Consider the following 23750-nt stretch of genomic DNA (forward strand, 5'->3'; position numbering starts at 1 on the left):
CTTTTTAGATGCAGACTAACGAGCAGATCTGATATGATGCAGGTGTTAGTTTTTGGGATGAAAATTTACAGGGTGATTCCATAATTTTTTCCTCAGAATTGAGTGATTCCATATTTTTTCCTCTGCTTGGTCTAAAAAAGTAACCATTACTGACTGTCACAATCTTTTTTTCTTGATTTCTTATAGTGTTTCTTAAAGCCAGAAAGTTTCCATTTGAAATTACTTTAGTTTTGTGTCATGTCTGTGATCTGCTTTTTTTCTACAAAATTAAACAACTGAATGAACATCCTCAGAGGCCGGTGATTCCATAATTTTTGCCAGGGGTTGTATAAGGTTGATGTCCCAATAAACACAGCAGCGAAACTGTAAACTTAATAAGTGAGTGATCAGAGACCACTGATGTAAGAGGCATGATGTCAGTATTCGTGACAGAAATGCATGTGCACGTGTGAGAACCAGATCCAGAGTATTTCCACTAATGTGTGTCGAGTCCCAAATGCATTGCCAAAATCCTAATGCATTCACAATTTCCATAAATGATTTGCAGAGGGGATCAGAAGGCCTATTAATATGAGGGTGATTCTTAGACTACGGGCACTTATTATGTCTTTGATCATATTGTATGAAAAACAGAAAAAGGGGAAATTTCACACTTTTATAGTTATCTTTATAATGAAAGTGTGTTAAGAAATTTGTTCTAGTAGTCTATGATGACTTTTTCACCTTTGTTCAGCATCATTATATGCGAATATTGCCGTTTTGTGCTTGTCCCACACCCAGACTTTTGATCTTCAATGATAAAAATGAATGGTAAAGAAACGTTTTTTCTAATGTTTTAAAATATCTAAAATATCAGTAAAATAATCAAAACATAATTGGGGTATTCAATGTCATACAACTGTTGTGATTTTTTTAAACAAAATGTAGTTGTCCCACACTACTGCCGTAATTTCCACCACAACACTGTAATGTCCCTTTAAACAGTTTGTATGAAAGATTGTTTGGGTAGTTTCTATGGAGATAAACAGTGACATCAGAGCACATGTATATAGCGCCAAATCACAACAAACAGCTGCCCCAAGGCACTTTATATTGTAAGGCAATGGTGTGGTGGAAATTACATTTACAAGGCCAATAGTGCCTGTAATTAAAGAATCACCCATGAACGTTAAAGTCACCAATGAACAGAATATTATCTGCACTAGTTGACAAGTTAGAGATGAATGCACCAAATTCTTCTAAGAATTCAGAATATGGGCCCGGAGGCCTATATACAGTTACAAAGTAATACGGCTGATTTTTATTCTTCTGACCGTGGCAATGCGTAGAAACACCATTGATGCCTTTAGGTTCTCTTTGTAGCAAGCAAATGTTACTTCATCCAAAGAAGCACTGTAACATGTGTAGGGCGTCGAAATAGGGGTGTTTACAGCATTTTAGAAGATATTTTGAATGTTCCTTCTTCAGCTTTTGTCTGCAGCAGGTTGCCCAACAAAACGGTGTTCCGTGATGCATCATGGGTAACCAGGCCCAGAATCAAAAGGGGTCTATTGTTGATAACTGTACCTCATGGGCACTTAGGTGACCAGGGATTCTTCATAAGTCCTTTCACTCCCACCACAACTGGTATATCTGTTTCTTTCAGGGACCATGCTGTTTGTTGGTCATTTTTTAAGTCTTGATACTTTGTGCTTTTCCTTCCGATTTGTATGACTTCTCATGTGTGTGATCAAAGTGCTCTTCTGTCGAAATCTTTTACCACATTCAGAACAGCTATATGGCTTCTGACCCATATGAATTCTCATGTGTGTCATCAGATTGCCCTGATGTCTAAATATTTTACCACAATCAGAACAAGCGAAAGGTTTCTCACCTGTATGAATTCTCATGTGTGCACTCAGACTGCTCTGATATCCAAATCTTTTACCACATGCAGAACAGTCAAATGGCTTCTCCCCTGTATGAATTCTCATGTGTCGGATCAGCCCTCCCTTCTGTCCAAATCTTTTACAACATTCTGAACAGTCAAATGGTTTCTCTCCTGTATGAATTCTCATGTGTTTGTTCATATCTGACTTCTGTACAAATCTTTCACTACACTCCGAACAATCAAAGGGTTTCTCCCCTGTATGAATTTTCATATGTCTGACTAGACACCCCTTTTGTCCAAATCTTTTACCACACTCAGAACAGTCAAAAGGTTTCTGTCCTGTATGAATTCTCATGTGTCTGATCCGACTGCCATTGCGTCCAAATCTTTTACCACATTCAGAACAGGCAAATGGCTTTCCACTTGCTTTCATTCTTCTGTAGTGTTTGGAGACAGTGTTATTTGTCTGACAGTCAAAACCTGAATGAAGTTCTCTGGTTTGTTTCCAGTCACAACTGTCGTCAGTCTCAGGATCAGAAGTGTCTGAACTCCTACCATTCCTATCCGGTTGTAAATTACTATTTGGACCCAAGTTGCTGGCTGGTTGTGGTCCTCCATCCTCCTCTCCATCAGCTTGTGTTGTCAGTATTCTGTGTACAGATGAGCTGCTGGCTACAGGCTCAGCCTCTGTGCCCTCGTCACTTTGGCTTTGATGAAGCTGTGACGATTGTGGTTTTTCATCATTACATTCACTCTTCACAGGGACACCAGTGAAAACTAACTTAGTGATATCAGTCTCCTCCAGCTGATGCTGCTGCTGTCTCTGCTGACTTATCCAGAGAGTCTCTCCTTCCTCTTTAATGTCCACATGGTCAACACTCGGTTTACACTCCTGGTGTTCATGGAGAAGCTCTTCTTTAATTACCAACAACTGCTGCATGTCTGCAAAGAATCATATTTATAATATTTAGGACAACGTTCATTCAAGATAAAATTCCAGAGTGGTGAATGGGGTGACTACAGTAAGTTACTCTGCAGATGGGACTGATGGTATGGAAATGTACATCATGAGTGTTTGTTTGATGTTTCACACATTCTTGAACTGCAACCAGACATTACATTTTCACAACTTTGGTGATTTGTGCAGTCGACTCAAACTGAAGCTGAGTGCAGTGTAAGTTCCTGTCAAACAGACTGTTACACATTTTTAAGGCTTTGTCCACATGGATACGGCACTTTTCCAATAGAATTTCTTTCTTTTTCGTTTTCAAATAGTGTTCCGTAAACCCGACACCATTTCAAGATTTATCTGTGTCCACAGGAAAACGCTTAAAAAAAGCTATAGTACATATGTCAAGCGGGTATGTGGCACTGTAATGCTTCAATGGAAAACTGCTAAAGTGATGTGAATCATGCGCATTTTAGCTTGGGCACCGTAAGTGTGCACACATCTCATGAGAACATGGCAAACAGCAAAGCTGCAGCAAGAGCAAGAGCTGATCAGGTAGTGTGGACCAAAGACGAAGTCAAACTTCTGGTTCATGTCACACTGCATTACAAATCCACTAAATTACAAGACAACTATGACTGGGAATCCGGCCACTCCAAATACGCCGACATTACGGACGTGTTTAACCCTCTGGGGTCTGAGGGCATTTTTTTGGACAGTTCACTCACCTGGCATAAATGTTTTATTATTGCTGTTAACAGCTCTCCCTGCATCCCACAATCACGTTTTATGTCTCTTTTTTCAGGACAACCTGTGCTTTCAGAATATATGTTTTTGTTGTGTTTTATAAGTGTAATAAAGGTTTACAATTAAAAAATAGGCAAGGAAAAAATAAAGTGAAAAATAATTTTTCACACACATTTATTCAAAACACACAGCAAACTATAAACAACAACTGTTTTGACACTTTATAAAGGTAATTTGAGGTCTTGTGTGAAAGACTGTACAACAAAAAGGTTCAAACAATAAACACAAATGCACATTTTGAACAATATATACAAAATGGTCTATGCGTTTTGTTGTCCATTTATATGGTAAACAGTGCTTTACGCAGAGAAAGCAACAGAGTTATCAGTAACATTCACATGCAAACCAGTGGAGCAATCCTGATAGTTACACACTCTTTGTTTGAGCATGTGAGATTGTCATCAGAGGCGCTCCATGTGCTCCTGCTTTCACTGATCACTGTGCATAATGGCGCAAGGCACAGTGAGTATGTACTAATAGTATGTACTCATTGGAGCACTCAGGGGGCTATTCAAACGGGCCAACTAGTAACATATCACTCCTGCAAACGATCTTTGGCTTTTCACGTGAGGTAACTCTGCCCTACGATTGGATTCTGGAAAACCATGTGATGGTGAACCAATTCTGATTGGACACTCACATTGCGCACGTCATCACACAGCTTCTATGAGGAGTACAAAGATGGCCGATGGCTGGCTCGAAAATCCGCAGAGTTAACTTTTCAGCAAAAAAAGTAAGTTTCTATCTCATGTCATTCAAAAGTTATTTATAATTTAGTAAAGCTTGGTCTTAGCCATTGTATATGATGGCGTCAGCCCCAGAGGGTTAATGTGCATTATCCGGCTAGCTCAAACCAATAGAGACTTCCCCCATGAAGCGAGCACCATTTTGACGTCCCAAGTGACCACAAAGTTAAAGAGCATTCGAAAGAAGTACAGGCAGGTGGTAGACACTGGTCATCAGAGTGGCCAGGGACGAATGGTGTTGCTCTTTCTCAAACTGTGCAAGCAGATCTGGTATGTTTCACCATCTACACGCTCGATCAATGCCTGCTGTGAGACAGACGACTTGGGAGAGTTATTGCATTCTTCCATTAAGTCTACATCCCCGACGTCAGAGCTGGCCGTTTTGAAGTAATCCTTCAAAGCCTATATAAAGTGAAATCTTGATCCAGAATCCGGATCCAGATCATCTCCAAAATTTAATGGAGTCTTCAATGGCTTAATATGTATCTGTGTTGAATATTTTGTCAAAATCTGTCAAGTACGAGGTGTTGGGAAGGTGTCGTAGCACGGACCCACAACAGGGGGCGCAAATGAACGGACAATGAATAAGCCAAAAAGGTAACAATTTAATGTTGCGATAATACACAACGAAACGTACTATAATCTGCACAGTCAATTTAACACCAGGTGACGTGTGGGCAGGCTCTAAGATAGAAGACCCCCGACGAGAGAGAAGCCGCGTCCCACACGGCTTCCACCACCAACGGTCTGAAGAACACCGGAGCCGCCAAGTCCCGAGTCCCCAGGTGGCCTCTGTCTTCGGCTGTCGACCCTGGTACTGCTGGCAGAAAGCAGAAATATGATGAGTGAGTGTGAGTCCGCACACTCAGTAAATCCACAGTTAACGAGGGAGGAAGCGCCTCCACCTCCAAGCACACACTCGTGCAGCTCCTGTTTGAGCACTTATCTGGGTGGGAGGTGTTGCGAAGCCGTCGCTGAACACCTCAAACGCCACCTCCACAGACGAGTCTCACCGACAGGAAAACGGCTGCAAAGAAGAGTTTAGACAGATATACAGTCTTAAGTTCACAGAGAAATGACCTCGGTAATGGTAGTCGATTTCTCGGCGGGGAGGTGGAGTTGCAGTCCGGCTTTTATGGTGGTGATGATGAACGAGTGACAGCTGGTGCAGAGGATGAGTGACAGCTGTCACTTCTTCTGGGTCTGGCGCCCTCTCGTGCTTGGAGCCCGCACTCCAAGCAGGGCGCCCTCTGGTGGTGGTGGGCCAGCAGTACCTCCTCTTCAGCGGCCCACACAACACGAGGTCTGTGATAAAACTAACGTACCTTTTTATTTTTTTTCAAAAACTATATGGATTTGAATCACGTGTGATTACATCAGACAACCTTGAACCCTCGTGCGCATGCGTGAGTTTTTTCACACCTGTCGGTTACGTCATTCGCCTGTGGGCTGGCTTTGAATGAGGAGTGGTCTACCCCTCCTTCCCCTTTGTCTGATAACTTCCTGAGAGACTGGTGCTTTGCTTGATCAAAATTTTTTCAAAAACTGTGAGGCACATCGAAGTGGACACCATTCGAGAAATTCAGTTGGTTTTCTGTGAAAATTTTAACGGCTGATGAGAGATTATGGACTGTTGCTGTCGCTTTAAGGACTGCCCACAGAGCGGGACGTCGCAACGCGCCCTGAGCCGCCCTCGTCTGCCTGTTTCGAGCTGAAAACTTCCAAATTTAAGCCTCTGTTGACCCAGGACGTCGTGAGAGAACAGAAAACTTTCAGAAGAGGTCTGGATCAGCAGTTTATCCGGACATTCCACTGTTAAAGGAGATTTTATTAATGAAAGACGTGCGGACGGGTCTGCGCGTCGGGACGCAGCCGGCACGGTGCGGCAGCACAGGAAAAACACCTCCATGTTGATAACCATTTGTAAAAACCAGGTGGCTTTTGATGGCTTTCAGTTGAATGAGTATCTGAGAAATTGTTTAACAGCTGGACATGTTCCAACTTGTCCTTAGGGCTTCCAACGGAGGTGTTTTTCCTGTGGCAGCGCGCGGCGCCAGCTGCGTCCAGACGCGCGGACCCGTCCGCACTTTCTTTCATTACAAAATCTCAGACAAAGAGATTTGAATAAGAGTATGATGAACAATTGAATAAGAGTAAAGATAAAATGAGGGCAACATGGGGAATTGTAAAAAGGGTGATGGAAAGTGATGGAGTGAAATCAACTTTTCCAAACTACCTTGTCAAGGAAAATAAAGAGATATATGACATAAAAGAAGTTGTAAATGAGTTTAATGATTATTTTTCGAAGGTGGGATCAAATCTGGTGGGAAATAAACCAATAGTAGAAGATAAATTCAATACTATTGTAAATATGGTCAATAGTATTTTTCTTGACAATGTGGAAAAAGATGAAATAAGGAATATTGTAAAAAACTGTGTAAGCAAAAGATCAACTGACTATGAAGATTTAGACATGATGACTGTAAAAAGTATAATAGAAACTGTTATTGAACCATTCACTTACATTTGGAATCTGTCTCTGTCAACAGGAATTTTTCCAGAAGAAATGAAAATTGCCAAGGTAGTCCCATTATATAAACATGGAGACAAACATAACGTTTCAAATTACAGGCCAGTGTCATTGCTTCCACAGTTTTCTAAAATTATGGAAAAGGTTTTTGTGACAAGGTTGGATAAATTCATTGAGAAACATCATATTTTAAAGAATGCTCAGTATGGATTTAGACAGGGGCGTAGGTTTGCATATGGACCATAGGGACAAGTCACAACCAATATTTTGGGATGGCAAAATAGTCCCTACCAATATTTAGCAATTTTTTTATATATCAAAATCATTCACTATTTTTTTAAGAACTCGATACTATAATTTTAGTCGTCACGTTTTGTGTTTTCGATGTGCCAGAGTGACAGGGTTACCCATGTTGCAATTTCATTGGCTCACGTTCTTCTCACATGGATGTAAACAAAGCGCATCTCGTGGCAGGCAGTGCTTCATTTGTAAAGTGGGAGGTCCCGGAGCGCAGAGGATGGGTGGCTCCGGTGCAGTGTTGCCAGATGTACGATAATTATCGTATTTGTACGATAGTTTGCCCTCTGTACGATCAATAATGGGAAAAAATCCAATATGTACGATAATTTCAGTTGGTTGCCCAAACACGCATCTCTCTCTGACACCCAAGAATCATTTTGCAGGCGTTGCACTCAGGCGGCATCAAAGACACACCACACACACCGCTGCTGCTGGCTTTGGGCGACCGGGACAGTCATTTGAAAGCCCGCCCCCTCTCTATACAAGTTCCCATCCTATCTCTGCCGTGACAGGAAGATTCCCCAGCCAACATCTTTTTTTTTTTTTCGAAACTTTATTTCAACAAATGCAATAACAAACGAACAAAACACAAGAGCAAAGAGATATACAAGAAAATTTAAAAAAAAAAAGGTTCAAGTTCCTTATGGAGGTGTCAACATTTTTTCTGTGTTCAACAAAATCTGCACAAGTGGCCATGGCATCGGATGACGACAGCGACCTCAAGGTTGAATTCGACTCTTTCTAGTCTGGTAATTGACACGTTTGTGTCCCTTCACAGAAAAAAAAAATCTTTCTAGTCTGGTAGTGCATTTGCTTGTGCATTTGTGTTCTTTCTGTGCCATAGTTTCCCCATTACTATAATTACTGTTTAAAAATGTGACAAAATTCTTTGTAAATTTAAAAAAAACACAAAACGCAAAAATAGCTACGTTGTATGCGTTTTGTTTGTGTACGATAATTTCTCCCAAAATACGATAATTTTGAGGTTTTGGTACGATAGTTTCATATTTCATATCTGGCAACACTGCTCCGGTGCAGAAAAACAAGAAGGGCGGGGCTTGCGAACAATGCTGTGCGCCACACTTAAAATAAACTGCACACCCACACAAACACATCTTCACAAATGACACTAACACCCTGCCTTTTCCTCAAAAATTACTACATTTATGTTTGCTGTCTGTCTCTGTACTTTTCTGTCAGTTTTGCGCTCTTTTTCATACTTTTCCCTCGTTTCAAAAGTCACCGAACACACTTTACCATAATATATGCAACATATAGCACACTGTTGGAAAGCACGGGTTCTTGGCTTGCTGTCAGTGTTGAAATTTTTCAGAGTGAGGGCTTACATGAGAACTTACGGTAATGAGAATCAGCGGCGCACTAGTGTGAAACTTCCGTGTTTTTCCTCTGCGTTATGACATCACAGGCTTATGTTTACCGTAATACACCATATATACAGGAAGAAACCTCCAGCAGAACCAGGCTCAGGGAGGGGCAGTCTTCTGCTGGGACTGGTTGGGGCTGAGGGAGAGAACCAGGAAAAAGACATGCTGTGGAGGGGAGCAGAGATCGATCACTAATGATTAAATGCAGAGTGGTGCATACAGAGCAAAAAGAAAAAGAAACAGTGCATCATGGGAACCCCCCAGCAGTCTACGTCTATAGCAGCATAACTAAGGGATGGTTCAGGGTCACCTGATCCAGCCCTAACTATAAGCTTTAGCAAAAAGGAAAGTTTTAAGCCTAATCTTAAAAGTAGAGAGGGTGTCTGTCTCCCTGATCTGAATTGGGAGCTGGTTCCACAGGAGAGGAGCCCTGAAAGCTGAAGGCTCTGCCTCCCATTCTACTCTTACAAACCCTAGGAACTACAAGTAAGCCTGCAGTCTGAGAGCGAAGCGCTCTATTGGGGTAATATGGTACTACGAGGTCCCTAAGATAAGATGGGACCTGATTATTCAAAACCTTATAAGTAAGAAGAAGAATTTTAAATTCTATTCTAGAATTAACAGGAAGCCAATGAAGAGAGGCCAATATGGGTGAGATATGCTCTCTCCTTCTAGTCCCCGTCAGTACTCTAGCTGCAGCATTTTGAATTAACTGAAGGCTTTTTAGGGAACTTTTAGGACAACCTGATAATAATGAATTACAATAGTCCAGCCTAGAGGAAATAAATGCATGAATTAGTTTTTCAGCATCACTCTGAGACAAGACCTTTCTGATTTTAGAGATATTGCGTAAATGCAAAAAAGCAGTCCTACATATTTGTTTAATATGCACTTTGAATGACATATCCTGATCAAAATGACTCCAAGATTTCTCACAGTATTACTAGAGGTCAGGGTAATGCCATCCAGAGTAAGGATCTGGTTAGACACCATGTTTCTAAGATTTGTGGGGCCAAGTACAATAACTTCAGTTTTATCTGAGTTTAAAAGCAGGAAATTAGAGGTCATCCATGTCTTTATGTCTGTAAGACAATCCTGCAGTTTAGCTAATTGGTGTGTGTCCTCTGGCTTCATGGATAGATAAAGCTGGGTATCATCTGCGTAACAATGAAAATTTAAGCAATACCGTCTAATAATACTGCCTAAGGGAAGCATGTATAAAGTGAATAAAATTGGTCCTAGCACAGAACCTTGTGGAACTCCATAATTAACTTTAGTCTGTGAAGAAGATTCCCCATTTACATGAACAAATTGTAATCTATTAGACAAATATGATTCAAACCACCGCAGCGCAGTGCCTTTAATACCTATGGCATGCTCTAATCTCTGTAATAAAATTTTATGGTCAACAGTATCAAAAGCAGCACTGAGATCTAACAGAACAAGCACAGAGATGAGTCCACTGTCCGAGGCCATAAGAAGATCATTTGTAACCTTCACTAATGCTGTTTCTGTACTATGATGAATTCTAAACCTGACTGAAACTCTTCAAATAGACCATTCCTCTGCAGATGATCAGTTAGCTGTTTTACAACTACCCTTTCAAGAATTTTTGAGAGAAAAGGAAGGTTGGAGATTGGCCTATAATTAGCTAAGATAGCTGGGTCAAGTGATGGCTTTTTAAGTAATGGTTTAATTACTGCCACCTTAAAAGCCTGTGGTACATAGCCAACTAACAAAGATAGATTGATCATATTTAAGATCGAAGCATTAAATAATGGTAGGGCTTCCTTGAGCAGCCTGGTAGGAATGGGGTCTAATAAACATGTTGATGGTTTGGATGAAGTAACTAATGAGAATAACTCAGACAGAACAATCGGAGAGAAAGAGTCTAACCAAATACCGGCATCACTGAAAGCAGCCAAAGATAACGATACGTCTTTGGGATGGTTATGAGTAATTTTTTCTCTAATAGTTAAAATTTTGTTAGCAAAGAAAGTCATGAAGTCATTACTAGTTAAAGTTAATGGAATACTCAGCTCAATAGAGCTCTGACTCTTTGTCAGCCTGGCTACAGTGCTGAAAAGAAACCTGGGGTTGTTCTTATTTTCTTCAATTAGTGATGAGTAGAAAGATGTCCTAGCTTTACGAAGGGCTTTTTTATAGAGCAACAGACTCTTTTTCCAGGCTAAGTGAAGATCTTCTAAATTAGTGAGACGCCATTTCCTCTCCAACTTACGGGTTATCTGCTTTAAGCTACGAGTTTGTGAGTTATACCACGGAGTCAGACACTTCTGATTTAAAGCTCTCTTTTTCAGAGGAGCTACAGCATCCAAAGTTGTCTTCAATGAGGATGTAAAACTATTGACGAGATACTCTATCTCCCTTACAGAGTTTAGGTAGCTACTCTGCACTGTGTTGGTATATGGCATTAGAGAACATAAAGAAGGAATCATATCCTTAAACCTAGTTACAGCGCTTTCTGAAAGACTTCTAGTGTAATGAAACTTATTCCCCACTGCTGGGTAGTCCATCAGAGTAAATGTAAATGTTATTAAGAAATGATCAGACAGAAGGGAGTTATCAGGGAATACTGTTAAGTCTTCTATTTCCATACCATAAGTCAGAACAAGATCTAAGATATGATTAAAGTGGTGGGTGGACTCATTTACTTTTTGAGCAAAGCCAATAGAGTCTAATAATAGATTAAATGCAGTGTTGAGGCTGTCATTCTCAGCATCTGTGTGGATGTTAAAATCGCCCACTATAATTATCTTATCTGAGCTAAGCACTAAGTCAGACAAAAGGTCTGAAAATTCACAGAGAAACTCACAGTAACGACCAGGTGGACGATAGATAATAACAAATAAAACTGGTTTTTGGGACTTCCAATTTGGATGGACAAGACTAAGAGACAAGCTTTCAAATGAATTAAAGCTCTGTCTGGGTTTTGGATTAATTAATAAGCTGGAATGGAAGATTGCTGCTAATCCTCCACCCCGGCCCGTGCTACGAGCATTCTGACAGTTAGTGTGACTCGGGGGTGTTGACTCATTTAAACTAACATATTCATCCTGCTGTAACCAGGTTTCTGTTAGGCAGAATAAATCAATATGTTGATCAATTATTATATCATTTACCAACAGGGACTTAGAAGAGAGAGACCTAATGTTTAATAGACCACATTTAACTGTTTTAGTCTGTGGTGCAGTTGAAGGTGCTATATTATTTTTTCTTTTTGAATTTTTATGCTTAAATAGATTTTTGCTGGTTATTGGTAGTCTGGGAGCAGGCACCGTCTCTACGGGGATGGGGTAATGAGGGGATGGCAGGGGGAGAGAAGCTGCAGAGAGGTGTGTAAGACTACAACTCTGCTTCCTGGTCCAACCCTGGATAGTCACGGTTTGGAGGATTTAAGAAAATTGGCCAGATTTCTAGAAATGAGAGCTGCTCCATCCAAAGTGGGATGGCTGCCGTCTCTCCTAACAAGACCAGGTTTTCCCCAGAAGCTTTGCCAATTATCTATGAAGCCCACCTCATTTTTTGGACACCACTCAGACAGCCAGCAATTCAAGGAGAACATGCGGCTAAACATGTCACTCCCGGTCTGATTGGGGAGGGGCCCAGAGAAAACTACAGAGTCCGACATTGTTTTTGCAAAGTTACACACCGATTCAATGTTAATTTTAGTGACCTCCGATTGGCGTAACCGGGTGTCATTACTGCCGACGTGAATTACAATCTTACCAAATTTACGCTTAGCCTTAGCCAGCAGTTTCAAATTTCCTTCAATGTCGCCTGCTCTGGCCCCCGGAAGACAATTGACTATGGTTGCTGGTGTCGCTAACTTCACATTTCTCAAAACAGAGTCGCCAATAACCAGAGTTTGATCCTCGGCGGGTGTATCGTCGAGTGGGGAAAAACGGTTAAAGATGTGAACGGGTTGGCGGTGTACACGGGGCTTCTGTTTAGGGCTACGCTTCCTCCTCACAGTCACCCAGTCGGCCTGCCTTCCCGGCTGCTCGGGATCTGCCAGGGGGGAACTAACGGCGGCTAAGCTACCTTGGTCCGCACCGACTACAGGGGCCTTGCTAGCTGTAGAATTTTCCACGGTGCGGAGCCGAGTCTCCAATTCGCCCAGCCTGGCCTCCAAAGCTACGAATAAGCTACACTTATTACAAGTACCATTACTGCTAAAGGAGGCCGAGGAATAACTAAACATTTCACACCCAGAGCAGAAAAGTGCGGGAGAGACAGGAGAAGCCGCCATGCTAAATCGGCTAAGAGCTAGTAGCTACGCTAAGCTAGCGGATTCCTAAAAACACGCAAAGCGAATAATGTGTAAATAATTTAGAGGTGATTCAGCAGAAGGAGTGCTCTAGTTAAGGCACGTAAAGATTACACTGGGAAACAAATCGTAATCTAGATAACTAGATCAGTCTAACTGCGCAGATCAAACAGCTAACAGATACAGAAAAACACCGCTGTGCTCCGGAACAAGAAGTGATACAATACCGCAGTGAGAGCCGACCACCAGTAGAGTCAAGTAAAAAAGTAAAAAAAAAAAAATAAAAAGGTAAAAAAGTAAAAAAGTCTTGAAAAAGACTATTAGTTCAAAGTCCAAAGCAGCAGGTAGCAGTCTCTGTGTAAACAGTCCCAACAGAGAGCCAAAATTAACAGATACAGCAAAACACCGCTGTTATTGTTATTGGAAATCCCCTTTTTTTTTTTCTTTTTTTTTTTTTTGGCAAATTAGGTTGCCAGATACCTACAACTGCATTAGTGATGAAGAGAATAGATTATACATCTTGGTTGCAAAAACTTTTTTTTTTTTTTTTTTTTAGCTCCACAAGTATATTTTTTGTTGTCTTGTTCTCTCAGGTGTAGGCCTATAGAATAGATTTGTGATTTTGGGTGCAATTTTGTTATTTAAGCTATTTGTTTGTTTGCCTACACACTTAATATTGTAAATAAAGTGTTAAATTATTCAGCATTATGTCGTCATATGTTATGTATTATGCTGTACTTGTGCGTCTAATGGTATGAGTGGGTTAGGGGGTGGTGGTGGGCAGGGGGGCCGGGGGTGATATTGTCCCTACCAAAGCTGAGACCAAACCTACGCCCTTGGATTTAGAACAAAACATTCGACAGCTATGGCAATTATGGAATTAACAGAGAAAATATCAATAGCAATATATAATAAGGATTATTTTGTAAGTGTTTTTATTGATTTGAAAAAAGCTTTTGATGTTATCGATCATTCAAGATTGCTTCATAAGTTACAACAATATGGAAATAAGAGGGATTGCACATCAATGGGTAAAAAGCTACTTAGAAAATAGAAAACAGTTTGTTCAGATAAATGATACTAAATCAGAATTGTGTAATATTATGTGTGGAGTACCACAAGGATCGGTACTTGGACCTAAAGTGTTCATTTTGTATATTAATGATTTTGTGAATGTGTCAAAGGTACTTGGTAGCATTTTATTTGCTGACAATACAACATTATTTTACTCTGGATCAGATATACAGGAAGTAGTACAGGTGATAAATACAGAGTTGGAAAAAGTTAAATATTGGTTTGATACAAACAGATTGTCACTTAATCTTAATAAAACAAACTTCATATTGTTTAATGACAGAGTAAAAAAAAAAGAGGTGTCAATAAAAATTGATGGAATGGACATTCAAAGGGTAAAAGAAATGAAATTTCTAGGAGTTATGATTGATGAGGATTTTGCATGGAAGTCACATATAAACTACATAAAAGGAAAGATAGCGAAAGCCATTGCTGTTTTGCATAAAGTTAAATATTCATTAAATAATTATGGATTATTAACATTGTACAATTCATTGATTGTTCCATATTTGACTTATTGTGTAGAAATCTGGGGATCAACATGTATAACTTATACACAACCTTTATTTATTTTGCAGAAAAGAGCTTTAAAAGTGATTAGCAACAGTCGATTTAGCGATCCATCTAATCCATTGTTTGTTAAGTATAGGGTACTTAAATTTCATGATTTAGTTGATTTGAAATTATTACAAACAATGTACAAAGCGAATAACAATACCTTACCAATAAACATTCAAAATATGTTTGAAAAAAGAGTAAGTAGTTATAATTTGAAGGGCATAGAAGTCTTTAAGAAACCAAGATTTAGAACCTGTTGTGAAGGTGTCGTAACACGGACCCACAACAGGGGGCGCAAATGAACGGACAATGGATAAGAAAAGGAGTAACAATTTAATGTTGTGAAGGCACACAACGGAATACAGACAGAAAAATAATGGATGCCAATTGTACACAAGAGGACTGTGGGCAGGCTCGAAGATAGGAGACCTCTGGTGATCGAAGAGCCGGGGCCCACGCCGCTTCCACCACCAACGGCCTGAAGAACACCGGAGCCGCCAAGTCCTGAATCCCCAGGTAGTCTCTGTCCTCCGTTGTCGGCCCTGGTACTGCTGGCAGACAAGAAACAGATGACGGTGAGTGTGAGTCCTCACGCCCAGCAACCTTTACACACTATTCCTCCGGGAGGGAAAACCTCCACCTCCAGATACGTTATCACTCGTGCAGCTCCTGTTTGTCCCTCTTCTGGATGGAGTGAGAGACGAAGACCGTCGTCCTCTCACTATCCGCCAATCCAATCTCCAACAGACTTCACAGGTGTACGGCTGCACACAGATCACATTTTGAAAAAACACTCAGAAAATACAGCAGAGAAGATTACCTCTAGTGGTAGATGATTTCTCGGCGAGGAGGTGGAGTTGTAATCCGCTTCTTATGAGGTGGTTGATGAGAGACAGCTGGTGTGGTTTACAAGTGGCAGCTGTCACTTCCAATGGCTCCGGCGCCCTCTCATGCTTGAAGCCCGCACTCCAAGCAGGGCGCCGACTGGTGGTGGTGGGCCAGCAGTACCTCCTCTTCAGCGGCCCACACAACAGAACCAAGATAAAGGAACGGAGTATTGCAGTCAATGGTGTAAAATTATGGAACAACCTTAGCAAAGAAATCAAAGAATCAAGGTCGCTTAAATTATTTAAAAAACGTATTAAACTTGATGTATTTCAAAAGTATGAAACTATGAAATAGGTTAGTGGACTGTGACAAAGCTAAAATGTAATCTGTTAATAATGTTTAGAATGTTTGAAGTTTAAAATGTAATCTGTTAGGGGTGTAATCTTATAAATAATGGTTAAAATTAGGAAATAAGTTGGTGGCATGTGACAAAATCATAGAAATGTAATTATTTGTGTGTTAATTGATGATGCTTTGTGAGACTGTATTGTAAAAAAGGGGGCAGAGTATATAAGACTTGTTCTTCTAAACTGCTTCTTTTCATTCAGTGGTTTGTGGTGTTTGGTTGATTCTGCTTTTCTGTTTTTTATTTTCTTTTAAATAAATGAAATGAAAAATGAAATTCCGACGGGAGGGGTGGACCACTCCTCACTCAAAGACTGCCCACAGGCGAATGACGTAACCGACAGGCGTGAAAAAACTCTCGCATGCCCACGAGGGTTCAAGCTTGTCTGATGTAATCGCACGTGATTCAAATCCATATAGTTTTTGAAAAAAATAAAAAGGTCCATTACTTTTCTCACAGACCTCGTACTTTTAACATAATCCTTCAAAGCATACATAAAGTTAAATGGTGAGAATCCGTGAAGTAGTTTTTATGTATTCCTTCAAAGCCTATATAAAGTGAATCTTGATCCAGAATCTGGATCCAAATACCAATTACCACACATTCACTATAAGCCCTGAATCACTTAACAAACAGAATTTTCAGTTTTGAAAATTGCCTTTTTTACACAAATGAAAAAAATGACATATTTAAAAATAGATTTATTTGTAAAAACCAACACATACATTACAATAACTTGTGTGTTGATTTTTACATATATAAACCGACCAACCACTGATGACAGGAAGCTCATTTTCCCACAATGCCTTTTGGCATGTGTGTCTGTAATCTTGAAATCTTGATCCAGAATCTGGATTTGGATCTGGATCACCTCCACAATTTAATGTAGACTTCCATGGCCTAATATGTATGTATCCGTGGTGAAAATTTGGTGAGAATCTGTGAAGTAGTTTTGAATTTTGGAGGTGATCCAGATTCTGGATCACCTCCAAAATTCAGTGGAGTCTTCCATTTCCTAATATCTATCTGTGGTGAAAATTTGGTGAGAATCCATGAAGTAGTTTTGACGTAATCCTTCAAAGACTATATAAAGTGAAACTTGATCCAGAATCCGGATCCCCCTAAAAATCAGTCCGCCTTCTGCATTTGAGCATGCATCATTAGCCGCGGTTCACAGATTAAAACCTTGTTTCTGCTTAAAACTGCACTCCAGTCATCATCTATCTCAGCGACAGATATCTGAAGCTTTTGTACAATAATCATTTCCACATAAACTCAGCATTATTTCATAATAAAAGACGGAGGAAGCGAACAGAATGCTGTGGCTAACCGAGCTGCTAGCTGATGCGTTCACTGCGCGTCGTCATTTCAAAGTGTCACGGAATTTCACAGAGTTTCTGCTTAAAACTGCCTCGTTTTAGCTTAAAACAGACTATAGAATGATTTAAGAGGTTTTACTTTTATCATCTGATGGTTAATAATCCCATTAATCCATTTGATTGCTTTAGGTGAAGAGACTCCATCTCAGACGTGCTGCTGTGGTCTGAAATGACGCATGCACAGATGCAAAAGGCGGGACGATATTTAGGGGTGGACCATTCTGTCTGTGACACTGGACCCAGATCACCTCCAAAAATTAATGGAGTCATCCATGGCCTAATATATATCTGTGATGCAAATTGAATCAAAATCCGTGAAATAGTTTTGACGTAATCCTGCTAACAGTAATCCTTCAAAGCCTATATAAAGTGAAACCTGATCCAGAATCCAGATCAACTTCAGAATTTAATAGGTTCTTCCACGGCTTAATATCTATCTGTGGTAAAAATTCCGTCAAAATCTATGCAGTAGTTTTAACATAATTTTGCTAACAGATGAATAAACGCAGGTGATTTTATTACGTCCTTGGTGGATGTAATAATTCCCCACATCACTCACACTCACTCATCTTCAACCGCTTACTCCAATTAAGGGTCATGGGGGGGCTGTAGCCTATCCCAGCATTCTTAGGGCCTGAGGGAGGGTACACCCTGGACAGGACACCAGTCTGCTGCAGGGCCACATACAGACAAACAGTCACACCTACACACACACCTACGGGCGTGCGTGCATGCAGTTTACGCGTAAAGTTTCCAAATCACCTAACCTGCATGTCTTTGGATGTGTGAGAAAGCTGGAGCACCCAGAGGGAACACATGGGGACATGAGGAGTACACGCAAACTCCACACAGAAAGGCCACAGGTGGGTATAGATCCCATGGAATCCCTCCTGACAACGCCTTAACACACTATGGAAATCGACGTATTTACCTAAAAGACGTACTTTATTTCAACCACATAAATACGTTGATTTCAGGGCTGAATATGCAGTACTTCTGATGGAGCTACTGAAATACATTTTACAGACCCAGTCACTGATTTCATGAATCATATGCATGCTTTGCTAATCGCTAGGGAAAAATGTAACACTCACTGATTCTACCCTAAATTTATAATTTTACACATGTAGAAATTCAGTCGCGGGCAAAAAAAAAAAGTGATTTCAAGTTGGACAATGTAAATTATATGTCAGTCCTACATTTCACTCTTACCGTTATGTGGTCCTGAGTTGGTGGCTGGTTGTGATCCTCCACAGTCCTCTGTATCAGCTTCTACTTTCAGTGTTCTGGGTTCAGTTGAGATGCTGGCAAAAAGCTCCACTTCTGTGCCCTCATCTCTTTGGCTTTGATGAAGCTGTGATGACCGTGGCTTTTCTTCATTTTCACTTTTCACAGAGACAACAGAGAAAAAGAACTTAGACCCTCAGATGGGTTTGCAATCCAGCTCGAGCAACATCCTGCACCAGACTGAAAAGTTTGGGTTCTGTGTTATTTTGATTAGAAAATGAATTGGAAAGGAATACCTAACAATAAACTGATCAATGTTATCCCAGAGACTTTTTTGAGCCTAATTTCTGGACATCGTAACAAAATTCTGACTGAGTTGGTTTTCCACAACTTATTACTCGTGGCAATTTTGAGAAATAAATCAATAAGAGCATATCCATGAATATGAATCACAGGAGTGTTTAATGGCAACACACAGGGGTGACTCTCCTATGCAGCAACGTGCCTATTAGAAACCCGTGATTCAGTGATATACAAAACCGGGAACAGAAAGGACTTGCAGATTTTTAGAACATCTTTCCATGTTTCTGTATAGGCTCTCAGTTGTCCAGGTGGTTTCCATAGTAGAGAAGTTTGAATCTTCGACTGGACTGGGTTGCTTGACACGAGGACGTTTCGCTTCAAATCGCAGAAGCTTCCTCAGCTAAAATTCTTGCTCTGGTGGTCTGACTTCTGTCTTGACTCTTGTAGAGAAGAATAATAACATCTTTCCATGTACAGGTACAGACTGCGGATTTTTTAGGTTGAATCATGCGGATTAAAATTTTTTTCTTGATCTTATTATGTGTGAATTCAGATTTTCTGGGGAAATCGCTGCGGGGAAGAACTTCTCCGTGCACAACAAGCTTTCCAGACTGGATAATACACATGCTTCCAAACTAGGGCTGTATGATTTAAATCGATGTAAAATAATCAAAAACGATTTTTTTTAGAACTGAAATATTAAGTCAGTACCATTAAATACAGTGGTACTTGCACATGTTGTATGTGCAGCTGTATGTTTTAACATGTCAATATATATTATAACTAATTATACTACTTGTATGGTCTCATTTAAAAGAGTGAAATAAATAAAAGTGAAAAAAGTTGATTTAAATCAATAAAAGACTATTTAAATAGGGAAAAAATCATGACTTTTTAAGAAAGAGACTTTTTTTTTTTTTAAACCAGCCCTGGTCCAAACTCAAAACAGCTGTGTGTGTAAGGCGTGTTGCTGCTGACCAGAGAACAGCGGCAAGCTGGTTGTGTTTTATCTTTACCGAGGAGGAACAACAGGCCACTTGATGGAATATTTAAATATAGAGTCACCTGGCTTTAAACAGGCAAACATGAATTTGAGAACGGAATTAAATTACTTCACAAAAAGTTAACTTTTTGAGCTGACATCATCAACATGCAGTCTGCCGCTGCAGATTACATAAATTCTGCTGTTGTGATTGACAGCTTTCTGACTGACAAATGTTTAACAAGCACATGATCACTAGAGATCAGCCGATTATCAGCCAGTTCTGCCTTGAGTTCAATGCTGATTAGGGCTGCCGTGATTAGTCGAGTAGTCACGATTACGTCGACTATCAAAACAGTCAGTGACTAATTTTATAATCGACATCATCATTTATTTTTTAAGCTTTTGTTTTTCTCTCAAAGCTGCTGCTGTATCTTCCCACCTGTGGCCTTTCTGTGTGGAGTTTGCATGTGGAAACTTTAAATTGTCCGTAGGTGTGCGTGCGGGCGTGAATGTGTTTGTTTGTCTATATGTGGCCCTGCTACAGACTCACATCCTGTCCAGGTGTACCCCACCTCACGCTCTATGACTGTGAGATGCACTCCAGCCCCCCCCCCCCCCCCCCCCCCACCCCCGCGACTCCTTACTTGAAGTAAGTGGCTGAAGATGAGTGAGTGAATGAGGTTGTTTCCTTCTCCATTCCGTGTGCTGGATGCATGGATTTCAACCAACTGCAGGGACAGGAGGAGGAGGGAGGAGAAGAGATGGGGGGGGGGTTCCATGTTAAGTATATTCAATGTTAATGCTGCGTTTACACATAACGACGACAAGTCACAAATGCCACGAAGTATACATTCTTGGCTGCTGATCACGAATGTGATTATTCGGGGCAGAGGCGTCAGGTGTCCTCAGGAACTGCTGCAACCTGTTACCACACGTTACGATTAATGGCACGTGTCGCTGGAGAATTATCAGGAACCATTACGCACGGTCAAGAATAGTGTTCCGTGTTGTTGCACACTATTGCGCGTAACAGCGCATCGCTAAGTTCTGTCACGTTGTGAACGAGGTGAATTGTCTCCACACACACACCCATATTCATCCAACCGAATTCAGATCGCTCCAGTTTCTCAGAAGAACTTTGTGACTGCATGCATAGTTGGGCTCTGTGCCATGGAGTGGCGCAGAGAGGAGGAGGAGATGGACAGAGCCAGATGTGTGGCTTCATGCAGCATCAGGCACATGCAGCAGGTGGAACACCTGCAGGAGCGCACTGAAGAGCACTGAAATTAGACTTTTAGCTGACTTGGTGTCAGCGATCAAACTGAATGCGGTGCAGCAGGGTTTAATTGTGCGCACGCTTCTTCCTCCGCCGGACTGGAGGAGGTGCAGATATGTCTGGCTGCATGTGAGTCTCCTCTCGCTCCTCTGGTTCAGACTCATTCTCCCGCTCATCGGTTACAACAGCAGGTGGAACACCTGCAGGAGCATCCTGAGGAGCTTCAGCAGGAACTGTGGAACGACACTTGGAGCCGAGTTTAATTGTGCGCACGTGACAGAAAACTGATTTGTCGTGGCGCGCAGTGAAATGTGACGCCGCGTTACAAGTCGTGTCAAAACTTGACAGTTTCCGTGTCACTTCGTAATAACGCGTGACAGTTTGGACTCCAAGAACCATCACAGGAACCACTACGAACGTTGTCACGTTCTATTAAGGATCACTACTCATCAAGACGGATCAATACGCTCAGTTGCGACCTCCACGACGTGAGACGAAATGAGGGTGGTGTGTGACATTCGTGAAAGATTTTTTGACAGGCAAAACCATGCTCCACGAATATCAAGAATATCACGCACCAACACGCACTATTAAGAAACCTATTCAGATGCGTTGTCACATTAAGAATGTCAGGAATGTGTCATGAATGACAGAAAAATGACATTCGTAACGCGTCTTGGTTATGTGTAAACGCACCTTAATGTGTTACTCTTTAAACATTATTTATGACCCATAACATCAAATGACATGAAACAAAACAATGAAATATGACATTTGCATCGTATTTAAGATAAAATTAGAATAAGAGCTTTATTGTCACTGTACAAGTACAATGAAATTGAGTGCAGTCTTTTCCTCTGGCGCTTAGAGCGTATACGAGGGCTGTCAATAAACTATAGGTCCTTTTTACTTTTTTCAAAAACTATATGGATTTCATTCATATGTTTTTACGTCAGACATGCTTGAACCCTCGTGCGCATGCGTGAGTTTTTCCACGCCTGTCGGTGACGTCATCCGCCTGTGAGCACTCCTTATGGGAGGAGTCGTCCAGCCCCTCGTTGGAATTCCTTTGTCTGAGAAGTTGCTGAGAGACTGGCGCTTTGTTTGATCAAAATTTTTTCTAAACCTGTGAGACACATCGAAGTGGACACGGTTCGAAAAATTAAGCTGGCTTTCGGTGAAAATTTTAATGGCTGATGAGAGATTTTGAGGTGATACTTTCGCTTTAAGGACTTCCCACGGAGCGGGACGTCACGCAGCGCTCTCAGGCGCCATCGTCAGCCTGTTTCAAGCTGAAAACCTCCACATTTCAGGCTCTATTGATCCAGGACGTCGTGAGAGAACAGAGAAGTTTCAGAAGAAGTCGGTTTCAGCATTTTAACCGGATATTCCACTGTTAAAGGAGATTTTTTTAATGAAAGACGTGCGGACGGGTCCGCGCATCGGGACGCAGCCGGCGCGGTGTGGCGGCACAGGAAAAACACCTCCGTGTTGATAACCATTTGTAAAATCCAGGCGGCTTTTGATGGCTTTCAGTGGAGTGAGTATATGAGAAATTGTTTAACAGCTGGACATGTTCCAACTTGTCCTTAAGGCTTCCAACGGAGGTGTTTTTTCCTGTGGCGGAGCGTCGCAGCGTCGGCTCGCAGCCGCTGCGACGAAAGAAAAGACTTGTTGTCTGCATTCTTCATGATTGAGCAAACTATTTTTCATTTTGCATAAGTGCCTTATCCTGTTTTTGACGAGCTACAAGGGTCATGTCGCAGGAATGGAAGGTTTCAGCTGCTACCTTGCCTTGCTATCTCCCTCATGCAGACATGACTCATGTGTAACCTCTCCCTGACTGTCCTTGTTTGTTTTTTCTCATGTTGGTGAACTAAATAAAAAGCCGAGCCAGTGGAGGGGATTTTAGGAGAGCTTTGGAGCTGAGCACTTACAAGCTGCTACTGCCCGCTCTCCTCCTCTGCGCAGAGCATAAAAGATATATTTGCCTCTCTCTGACTGGTTTCTTTACAGTGTCTGTGCCTCTCATTTCTTTAAAACAGTGTGCAAACCCAACAGTTTTTTTCCTGGCGCCCAATGTGGGGCGTCAACAGATCTTCTCGAGCGAACGGAGGAAGACACACCGCAGACCGTGCATGGCCGATTCCACTAGAGGGATCGAAGGAAAGTCCTGAGGAGTGAATTCTCCGTCAGGCCGGTGACCATAGCCGTCAGCCTCCGCTCGCCGCAGTAGACTGACGACGCATCGGAACCAAATGAGAGGCACAACAAATTAACGTAAGTAATTACTGCCTGCCTGTGAGGATAAAAATACGTTAACGTGGGTAATAAAGTGCGGGGGAGGGAGTTAGAGTCTCCGGTCCTGCCGGCGCATTTGGCGGAGGGGTTCGAGTCCCCATCCGGCTAAGAAATACAGGAGGAGTAAAAATAAAATTCAGGAGAAGTAGTTAGAGAGACGCGAATTAATTGAATATTCCAAAAGTGAAACTAAGTGTGTTTGTGGTATGAATGTGAGAGAAAGGGACTGTGAGTGACTGAAGCACGGACAGCTTGATATCCCATTTTATCAGGGGACAAAAGTGAAGCTGTCGTCTGCAAAGTAGGTCATTTTAAGTCCATACGCACCACACTCACATATTCCCGACGAGTCTGCAAAGAGGGGGATTCCAAGGAAGGTCCGCCCCACGGGGTAGAAGCTTGACCTGAACTTTGCAGAGTGAAGGGGAATAGGTGACCAACATGGGAAACACATGCACAGAAAATAAGACCCTATTTCAGGGCGACGAAAAATACATGCAGATGTGTGGCATCCGGAAAATCTGAAGTACACTCCCTT

General features: G+C 41.4%; 2 protein-coding genes and 1 pseudogene across 2 annotated transcripts in view; 1 reads left to right on the forward strand and 2 right to left on the reverse strand.

Moving 5' to 3' along the window:
• The window catches only part of LOC117530490, a 187936-nt pseudogene that overhangs the window by 61153 nt on the left and 103033 nt on the right, over positions 1-23750 (forward strand).
• The window catches only part of LOC117530491 (gastrula zinc finger protein XlCGF57.1-like), a 65958-nt gene that overhangs the window by 30609 nt on the left and 11599 nt on the right, over positions 1-23750 (reverse strand). The window lies entirely within an intron of this gene.
• LOC117530492 (zinc finger protein 391-like) lies at positions 1588-20358 on the reverse strand. The gene is made up of 3 exons (XM_034193406.1): positions 20280-20358; positions 18333-18505; positions 1588-2812 (listed from the first exon to the last, which is right to left on the reverse strand). Exons 1-3 carry the CDS (start codon positions 20348-20350, stop codon positions 1665-1667), a joined length of 1392 nt encoding a protein of 463 aa, XP_034049297.1. The 5' UTR covers positions 20351-20358; the 3' UTR covers positions 1588-1664.

The sequence above is a fragment of the Thalassophryne amazonica genome, chromosome 18 (assembly GCF_902500255.1).
Source record: "Thalassophryne amazonica chromosome 18, fThaAma1.1, whole genome shotgun sequence".
In the NCBI taxonomy this organism is placed as follows: Eukaryota; Metazoa; Chordata; class Actinopteri; order Batrachoidiformes; family Batrachoididae; genus Thalassophryne; species Thalassophryne amazonica.